This window comes from Panthera uncia, chromosome E1 (assembly GCF_023721935.1).
Source record: "Panthera uncia isolate 11264 chromosome E1, Puncia_PCG_1.0, whole genome shotgun sequence".
Taxonomy (NCBI): Eukaryota; Metazoa; Chordata; class Mammalia; order Carnivora; family Felidae; genus Panthera; species Panthera uncia.
The window spans coordinates 61,209,854-61,220,291 of NC_064814.1; the positions used below are offsets into that span (position 1 = coordinate 61,209,854).

The following is a 10,438-nucleotide window of genomic DNA, read 5'->3' on the forward strand; positions in this document are numbered from 1 at the left end:
TTATCCTTGAACAAGACTTGAGAATGGCCCTAAGGCAGAGGCACAATTCCTTAGGAACTAGGCCAACAGAGAATGGTCTTTCACACTCTATACCTCTTCCTTTATCTGCTGTCAAAAGCAGAAACGTTCTCTCTTTGAGTAGCTGGAAGTAGACGGCTTCTTGAGTTCCATCTGGAAACTCTGTTAACACACAGTTCTACCCTTGACCTGCCTTACTAGCCACTGTGACGGAAATGGGATCTCTCCGCTGTATTTTTTTTTCTCACTTTATTTTCTCCTCTTACCACTATAGTGGACTGAATGGTGCCCACTGGCCCCCCCCCCCCCCCCCCCCCCCATTTATATGTCCATATTCTTATTCTCAGAACCTGTGAATGTTGCCTTATTTGGAAACTAGGTCTTCATAGTTGTAATTAAGGATTTTGACATGAGATGATCCTGGATTATCCATGTTGACTTTAAATCCAAAGATAAATATCCTTACAAGAGGCAGAAGAGGAGAGGACTCAGATGGAAAAGGAGAAAGGAGACAACATGATCATGGAGGCAGATATTGGAATGATGTGGCTACAAATCAAGGAATGCTGGTAGCCACTAGAAGACAAAGTGGGAAGGAAAGATTCTCCCCTTGAACCTCTGAAGGGAGCATGGCCCACTGATACTTTATTTTGGGCTTCTGGTCTCTGGACTTTCAGTTGCTTTAAGCCACCCAGCTTATGGTACTTTGTTACAGCAGCCATAGGAAACTAATACACCTGTGCTGTTACCCTCAAGTGGTTCCAGCTTTTCTCACTCAAGACCTTGGAATCCAGAGCAGTCATGATTTTTTTTCTCAGTTGCTGTGGTGTTTTGGGCTGACACGTTCTCATGTGTAATCCATAGACCTGAAGCATCAGCATTACTTGGGAGCTTCTTGGAATGGCCCCACTTCAGATCCTTTGAACTGGAATCTGCATTTTAACCAGATCCCCAGGTGATTCATATACATATTCAAATTTGAGAAGCACTAATAGGAGAATCTCTAAGGTGGCAATTAGATCTTTTCTCTACCTGGAAGAGTCCTAGTTTCTTCATGTTAATTATGGTGTGGAGGTTATATAAAAACAAAACCAAATCAAATTCTTTGGTTAGAAATTTACACTGTTGTGGTATAGATGACATGGCATAATGTCTGGAATTTGCTTTACAAGGTTCCAGAAAGGGGACACCTGGGTGGCTCAGTCGGTTAGGTGTCTGACTTCAGCTTGGGTCATGATCTCACATAACCTGCATTGGGCTCTGTGCTGACAGTGCCGAAACTGCTTGGGATTCTCTTCTCTCCCTCCCTCTCTGCCCCCCTCCATCGTTCATGCTCCATCTCAAAATAAATAAATAAACTTAAAAAAAAAAAAAGGTTCCATGATGTGCCTGGGTGGCTCAGTCACTTGAGCATCGAACTTCAGCTCAGGTCATGATCTCATGGTTTATGAGTTTGAGCCCCGCATGGGGCTCACTGCTGTCAGTGCAGAGCCCGCTTCAGATCCTTTGTCCTCCTCTCCCTTTGCCCCTCCCCCACTTGAGCATGCTCTCACTCTCTCTCTCTCTCTCAAAAAATAAACATTAAAAAAAAAAAAAAAGTTTCCAGAAAGAAAGGCAGGCAGGCAGAAAAGAAGAAAGAAAAGTCCATTGAGTGGAGACAATGGAACAGGATTGGCAAAATGTGGAAAAATTCTTACAGTTCGGTGATGGGTATAGGGGGTTCCTTGTGCAATTTTCTCTGCTTTTTCTACACTAACTTTGGGAATTAGTGTACTGAAAAGTTAGGGAATACCCTGGTTTTCCAGCCTTCCTTATTTTCAATTATTTTCTTTTCTTATTTATTTTCTTAATAATAAGAAATATTTTCTTATTTCTCCACTTTTCGTTCCTTGTGGAAATGATTAGTGTTGGAAACATGTCTTTTCTGTCTCTATCTGTGGTTTTCTTTGTTTCATCTGTGTTTGGGGCTTTGTTGACTTCCAGGACTTTTTCAGTGGAGAGTGGTTTCTGGGGGAGAAGGATGGGAGCTGATTAAAAGGTTTACATCTTCTAACTAGGTTTCCAACAACATCTGCTGGGCTTGTACTGTTAACCAGCAGCAGGGATTTAATTTCCTTTTCCTTTCCCTACCTCTCTTACCTCTTTCAGACTCTATTTTTTTTTCACTGGATAGAGTGTCACATGGGTGACCTTTGGCCCTCTGATTTATATGTGATTTGTGTATTATACCTCTAGTTCAAGGGTTCTCAAGTAGGGGGTGATTTTGCCCCCCAAGGAACATTTGCAATGTCTTGGAGACATTTTCGGTTGTCACAACTGGGAGAGGGGAGGGATGTTGCTAGCATCTAGTGAGTAGAAGCCAGGGATGCTTCTAAACATTCTACAACACACAAGACAGCCCCCCCAAAGACAAAGAATGATTTGGCCTAAAATGTCAGTGGTGGGACATTGAGAACCCTGCTCTAGTCTTAAAGACCATCTAAATACATTTGGCCATGCTTCTTTTGCTCTTGTTTCAGGCAGAAGGAGAGGTGGATTCATGACTGGTTACGACATCTATGAGGACTTTTTACCTCTTATAGGTTGATTTTGGGATAGAATGTAAGTAACTGATCATTTGTGCAAATTGTGCCCTGCCCACCTCCAGGGGGCACCACCCACATAGCATTCATGAAAACAGTTCTTCCCAGAATTGTGCTGTACACCGTCTACATGGTTACAAGTGGTGGTTCTGATTTTGGAGTTGTTCTGGCGGGGTTCTGGAATTGGGAGAAGCTTAATTTCTGACTGATAGGGACCTTGAGCCTACCATCGAGTGTCCTTCCAAGAAAGGAGGAAATGAAGAGCAGAGAGGACCTCACTGTTATTCTCCTCCACCATCATCTCCTTACGAGCATCCCCCTTTCACCTCTGATCCATATCTATTTGACTAGATTTAAAATTGTTAAATTATAATATCACAGCTTACGTTTTCTATAGCCTTTGTCTGAAACATGGTGGTGATAGCTTCTTATTTTCAGTAGGTTCCTTGGGGGAGAAAATATATGCTGCTGCCATAAGACTTCCTATCCACCCACCACTTGCTTGGCGGGATTTCCTTAGTTTCAGCAGCATAACTTATTCTCACTGGTCTTCAATCACTTTGCAATAAAAACTGAGATTGCAGAAATGTTCACTGTCATTACCAGTGATGGAGCAGTAAGTACAGGCTTCTGGAGAGGGAGAAGGAATTGGGTGATTTAAACTAGCAGAATGAGCTTCTAACACTCAGAGAATGGCTTTTCATTTCAGTGAGATCTGAGGGGAATTGGGACAGTTCAGGGAGACTGGGGGGACCATGCTGGGATGTGGCTGTTTGCAGGTGTGGGTACTGTATCCATGGGGTGCCCCATAGCTGAGGCTGTGATTTCTTGGGACTGAGTACTGGGCCACTGGACTGTACACCCCCATCCCTACATCGTCAGCCCCAGGCTGGCGTGGTAGACCTCAGCACTTCCTGCCAGTTCTTCCTCTGTTGGTCTTTTCTCTGATAACAGTCCTTGACTTTCCACTGGGAACTCACCAGCCCCTGACTTGCAGTCTACCTGGTTTGTGTGAGGCTTGCCACCCCCTTAACCCCAAACTGGGGGTGGACACGTAGTCTCAGCTTGGGTGTTCAGCATTGTTCCACTCTCCCCCGGGCCATAGCGATTGGTTCTGAGAAGTAAATTGGTCCAATGAGAGCCAGCCTTGGGAATTTTGTGGTCACTCTTAGAGAGAGACAGAGAGAAAGAGAGGGAGAGGGAAAAGGAGGGAGATAGATCATTGTGATGACATAATATGAGGATCTGGATTACTAATGCCTGTAGTTATCAATTAATTATGTCTTACGGTACTATTATCGGTTGAACTGTTTCTCAAAAAAGATGTTGAAGTCCTAAGCTTAGATGCTCAGAATGGGACCTTATTTGGAAATAGGTCCACTACAGAGATGAGGTCATGCTGCAGTGGGGTGGGCCCCTAATCCAAATGACTTGTTCCCTTACAAGAAGATGACTATATGAAAACAGAGACACAGGGAAAATTCTGTGGATTGGATGGAGGATGGGACTGTGGCATCTACAAGCCAATGAATGCCAGAGATTGCCAACAAACTACAAGAAGTGAGGAAGAGACAGGAAGGATTCCCTGTGGATTTGAGAGGTCATACAGCTCCATTAACACCTTGATTTCCAACTTCTGGACTCCACAAGTGTGAAACAATAAATTTCTGGGTTTTTTTTCTAAGATTAAAAAAAATCTTTAAGCAATCCCTACACCCAACATGGGGCTTGAACTCACAATCCTGAGATGGAGAGTCACATGTTTTTTCAAAGGATTTTGCAGATCCTTTGAATCCTTATCAGTTCATTTTGAGTTAATCAAAAGGGAGATTATCCAGTGTGGGTCTGACTTTATTAGGTGAGCTCTTAAAATAGGATCTAGAGCAGAGAGACCCTCTCCTGTGGCCTCAAAGGAGCAAGTTGCCATGAATTCTACAGTTGCAGGGAAATGGATTCTTCCAACAGCCATGAGAGCTTGGGACCCCATCCTAGCTGACACCTTGATTGTGACTTTGTGAGACACTGAGCAGAGGCTCCAGCTCACTGGTGCTGACTCCTTTCCCATGGATACTGAGAGATAATACATGGGTGTTGTACTAAACTGTTAAGTTTGTGGTAATTTGTTCTGCAGCCACAGAAAAAGTAATACATCATTCTATTTTAAGAAACTTCCAGGTCCTGTGGCCAAGTTCCCCTGTGTGTGTGTGTGTGTGTGTGTGTGTGTGTGTGTGTGGCATGGAGTTTGGGGGTGGGGGTTATGAAGCCAGGTGGGAAGAAGAAAACTATGTTGGAGGAAGTAATGGCCCATTCACTGGGGGAGGGGCTGAGCTTGATTAATGTGCAGGCCTACCCAGTGCCCGTCTTTGGGGAGCTGGAGGGAGAATGTTTCCTCCAGAGCCAAGGCTTGCTTTGCACTTGGGAGCTTAAATCCTAGACAGGGGCTCTACTTCCCCGTCTTGTAGATGGTGCTGGGGGAGCCTGTACTTGGAGGAAAAATTTACATTCTTTGTAAAGATGCAAAGATTTTTTTGAGTGTAGAGGTGATGAAGTAGGATATTTTGAATTAGTAGCCAGTTTTCAAGAAATCTTCTTTCCTTGAGTCTTTTGCTCAGGACTTCTGCCCTTCCTGCTTCAAGGAGAGGATGCTACTGGAGAAAGCATGGAAAGTGGGTATTCCTCTTAAGCTCTGCCTTATGGTAGCCATAGAGGAGCTGTGGTGCAGTAAAAGGCTTATGGGGGGGACACAGCCAGGTGAGAACACATCTCTCTGTCTGATTCCCCGAGCTGTCAGTGAAAGGAAACACAGAGGCAGAAGGATCCACAAGAAAGGGGCTCTTCATCTTTCTCCCTGGCAGAGCTGCAGAGAAAAGGAAACAACACCTGAATAGATCTGTGGGATCTGGAAACAGAGGGGACATGAGCCGGTGTCTTGGGACAAGTCCTAGGAAGTGGCAAGACCTTGGAGTCACTTAAGTGTATAGTTGGCCATTGTTCCCACTGCCAGGCCCAACAGAGATGCTAAAATAATTGTTGAGTGGAAGAATGAATACGTTGGAAGCCCCCTTAAAAACTCTCCAGGAGGACTTTCTTTACCAGCAGCAGGGAAAACTGATGAGGGTCATGTGACTCTGGTTCTGGGGTGAGGGCTGAGATACCCACACATCTGACAGCCCCCAGGTATGAGGAGGCCCTGCTGCCCATATCTGGGCAGCAGATTCTCTGGGGGGCCCAGGGTTCTGACCTTCGGCAGCTGAGTCAGCTGTCTTAGGGAAGCTTGCTCATGGGTCCTTGTGCCTGGGGCATGGCTTCTCCTGGCCTGGGACCACCTGGCCCCTGCTCCTTGAACTCTGTCTGGGAAGCTCAGGGAGGTGGCCACATGGCTTCTCAGACCTGAGCCTGTGTTGGAGCTAGGATGTGAAGCAGTGCAACAGGCTCTTCCTCATCACCTCTCTTCTGTTAAATTGCCCAGAGGTGTTCGTAAGAACACAAGTTAATTAGTCGTTGAGCTAGGAGAGCCCCCTTTATCATAGTTTGTGTCAGGTCTGTACCCTAGAATCTGATGAGGTCTTTGGGTGCTGGCAGCACACATTTTAACCATTATTTTTTCTATTACGGATAATTCTTGCGCACACTGGAGTCAGACAGAGGTCGGCTTGAGCTCAGCTCATGGAGACAAATGCTGAGGGTTTTGCTGGGTCTGGGGTGGTCTCTGTTTCATTAATACAACATACTCAGGATATATACTCGTTTCCTGGAAGCTCTGGGGATGGACAACATTCAGAGGGGTTTGGAAAGATTACTTAGAATCAAAGACACTGACGGGCTGTAGTCATGCTGGAGGGTAGGGATTGAGGAACCAGTGTCTGGAACCATCCAGGACTGAGTTTGAATCCTGCCTCTGCCCCAGAAAAGATTTGTACATCTTTGAGCCTCAGATATCTCTGCCCTGTAAAGAGGGTAACTGTCCTGACTTCATATCACCGTTAAAATTATTGAAAGATCTGATGATCATGGTACCTGCTTGGCCTATTCATGAGCAGGTTCAACCATTCAAGGCAGGGGTTTTCAGCTGGGGCCAATTTGCCCCCACAGCAGACATTGGGCAATGTCTGGAGACGTTTCAGGTTGTCATATCGGGAGGAGGGGTGCTCCTGACATCAGGTGGGTGTACAGACCAGGGATGCTGCTCAGCATTCCACAGTGCACCGGATATCGCCCCTCAAACCCCAGCACAGAAAATGATCTAGTCCCAAATGTCAATAGAGCTGATGTTGAAAAACCTGTTTTATAGTTGAAGCAGAGTGAGTGTTCACTTGCTCAATAAATGGCAGGTCTAGTTATAAATAAGAGGGTTCAAAGGAACATGTTTTTTCCACAGTGGGTGAATTAAAAAGATTATTTTGTATACAATGCTTTGTTATTTATAGGCAATACGTTTCACATGGTCCAAGATCTAAAAATTATACAGGGGGTACAATCCAGTCTCCTACCCTGTGTCCTCCTCGGAGGAACCAGTATCGCCAGTTTCTTGTGTATTTATCCAGATTTCCTCTATGCATCTACAAGTAATTGTATGCATATATATACACATCCATATTATATGAACACATATATTCATGCTACACACATTCTTTGCATCTTGCTTTTGTCACTGAATCCATTTTGGAGATAACTTCCTATGAGGACACAAAGAACTTGCTCATTTTTCTTTTGAAGGTAACAGACTATGCCATTCAATGGGTATCTGGTATTTTATTTAGCCATTCCTCTCTGGGTGAATAGTTAGGTTGTTTCTGTTTTCTTGTGGTTACAAATGCCAATGCAATGAATAACTTTGCATGTACACCATGCATCATTTTCCACCCAGCAGATATATATCTGTTGGATAAAGTCCTACAAGTGGAATTGCCAAATAAGAAAATTTGTGCAATTCTGATTGTATTGGGTGTTGCCAAATTACCCTCCATTGAAGCTGTACCCAATTCCATTTCCCACTGGCAATGAATGTAGACGAGGAGGTGCAGTAATTTTATAATTTTTAAAATTTGCTCTCACTGTTTATATCTTCTCATCAAAAATCTTCTGGGAATAAATAAAGGGTGGGCATGCCTTATAATATTTTGTGCCCATCATATTCTCAGTGTTCAGGGACCCAGAATCTGCCCATGGGAAGTCTTTTAAGTGTTACAAAGTTAATGCCACTGGGAAGTAGCATTCTCTTTCTCCAGAAAAGGGCTATTTAGTTCCTGCTTCCTGGCACTAATAGTTCCCAAATGACTTGCCTCTCAAAGAGTTTACATGTAGGAAAATCTCCCTCTGAGTGGTTGTTCAGCTTTATTTTTTAAGTTTCTGATTCAAGGGCCCCTTTGAGAGTCTGATGGAAGCGATAAAACCTTCTCCCCGAAAAAGGTACTAGCAGTTTGTGTATCATTTCAGAGGCTCCCAGAGCTGCCTTGGACCCCAAGGGAGTGGTTTTCTGGATAGGGGTGAGGCTCATACTGCCAGGCACCATTCCATACCCCACAAGAGGGGTCTGTGGATTCCAGGCTCAGAGCTGGGCAGAACCAGTTCCACGTGGCCAGGGACACCCTGGTTCCAGGCCTGGCTTCTTCCTTGCCCATTTCTTGGCCAAGTGACTGATGAGTTATTTGGCCTCTCTGAGCCTTCATTTTCTCATCTGTGGAATGAGGACAACACTTGCTTTGCAGTATTGTTGTATTGGAGACATTGAAGCCTAAGCACCTAGCACATGCCTGGCTTCAGGCCCATGTTGGAGAAAAGAAAGCTGATGTTATTCTTACTATTGTGGAATCCTTTGCATTTTGGTATTTGGGATTATGGAATGACCACATTCCTTCCTATCACAGACATCTGGAACATGCTCTTCCCTATGCCTGAATGCTTTTCCTTCCTCTTGTCTCCTGTACTCTCTTTCAGTTCTCAGTTCAACTGCTCCATCTCAGAGAGCCTTTTCCTGTTTCCAATTTCAAGTCAATTTGCCCTTGCTCTCTTCTGGAGAAACTCTTCTCTTCCTTCTCAGTGACTTTCCTAGTTGTAATGAGATCTGTTAGTATCTTTTCTTGTCTAATGTTGTGTCCTCCTCTTGGGCTACACGTTCTAGGTAAGCTGGGGAGACTGGCAAGGGCAAAGGTACTAAGAGAGGTCGGGACTGGGTGGAGGCACAGGCAGGTGACCTTTGTGATCTGGAAAGAACCGTGTAAGGGAAAGAGAAATAAGAGAAGATAGGAGAGAGTGGATCAGGGGCCAGGTCATGGGGACTTTCTGGGCCACAGAGAGACAAAATTTGAATTCTTTTCAAAGAGTATTGGTGTCCCTCCAACTCTTCAGTAATAAGCCAGGGAATCCTCTAATCTAATTGAGCTCTTTAAACTTTAATGTTTTACTATTTTTATAAAGTTCTTTTAATAATTTACTTTTGTTTTTTTAAATCATTATTTTTTTAAACGTTTATTTGAGAGAGAGAGAGAGAGACAGAGACAGAGCATGAGTGGGGGAGGGGCGTGCACACACACACACACACACACACACACAGGGAATCTGAAGCAGGCTCTAGGCTCTGAGCCATCAGCACAGAGACCCATGTGGGGCTCGAACTCATGAACTGCGAGATCATGACTTGAGCTGAAGTCAGATGCTTGAATGACTGAGTCACCCAGGCGCCCCTAATAATTTACTTTTGGAAAAGATCACCAGCCACTGTGTGTAAGGCAAGGTGCAGGGTGGGTGGGTCTGGGGAACAGGGAGCAGGGGCTAGGGAGGCTACAGCTGTGTGGTCCTGATTCTGTCTGCAGACTGGGGCTCTGTAGCAGTGGGTTCTAGAAACCAGAATATTCTTAGCTAGTGCTTCTTCCATTTGCATGAACTGCCTCCGTCTCCCGAGAGCTGGTTGAGAATGGGCTGTATCTCAGGGAATGACAGACACTGGGGCTTCCACTAGCATTGGCAAATTGGCTGCAGAGTGGAGCTTACCTGAGATGGTGGTGAAGTGAGACGGGGACGTCATTGTTACGAAGGGTGGTGTGAGGTACTTGGCCTTCACGCCCTCCTGGGCCAGCCGGTCCATGTTGGGGGTGTCCACATCCTGGTCATAGTTCCAGCGGAAGCCATCGAAGGAGATCAGCAGCAGCTTGTTGAAGTTCTTCCTTCCAGGGACAGGGTGGCAGCTGGCCCAGCCCAGCAGGACGGGCAGCAGCAGCGTGAGGACCCCAAACCCTGTCATGCTGCGAGCACCAACATCACAGAGTTTGTGGTCCGGCTCCCATTTTCTCCCTTTTTTATCTGCGATTGAACAAAGTCCAAATTGATAATTCTGCCTGAGCTCCGCTGTGTATCAAAACACCTGGAATGTAACAAGATGTCATGTTTTACATGATGGAAAGTTCTGGAAATGGATGGTGGTGATGGTGGTACAACCTTGTGAATGCATTCAATGCCACTGAACTGTACACTGTAAAATGGTAAAAATGGTAAATTTTATGTCATGCATATGTTACCATGATAAAAATAAGTCAAACCATGTGAAATATTTTGGACTTTTATATCAATTCCAGTATTGTGAAGATTTGGGGAACAAATTAGATTGGTGCTTTCCTTTGCTCAGTATATTCTGTTTTTATAGGGAGAACAAATTATTGTGAATTATGACTACAAACGCAGCCACCATGGATTGAGGGCTTGTGAGGACTAGGAACTGTATATACATTATCTATTCCATTTAACTAAAAAAAATCCTAGGTAGGTTATTAGTTGGAAATGCCCCATAAGAAATAAAAAAAAAATACTGTGGCTAAATACACATAGGATAACACCATTTTAAC

At 44.6% G+C, this 10,438-nt stretch overlaps 1 protein-coding gene across 1 annotated transcript in view; it reads right to left on the reverse strand.

The window, feature by feature from the left end:
* LOC125926199 (ectonucleotide pyrophosphatase/phosphodiesterase family member 7-like) overlaps positions 1–9,840 on the reverse strand; it is a 31,648-nt gene extending 21,808 nt beyond the window's left edge. The window contains exon 1 of the mRNA XM_049635393.1: positions 9,591–9,840. Within this exon, the coding sequence (XP_049491350.1) occupies positions 9,591–9,840 (250 nt within the window). The remainder of the gene's footprint in view (positions 1–9,590) is intronic.
* Between the last annotated feature and the right edge of the window lie 598 nt (positions 9,841–10,438).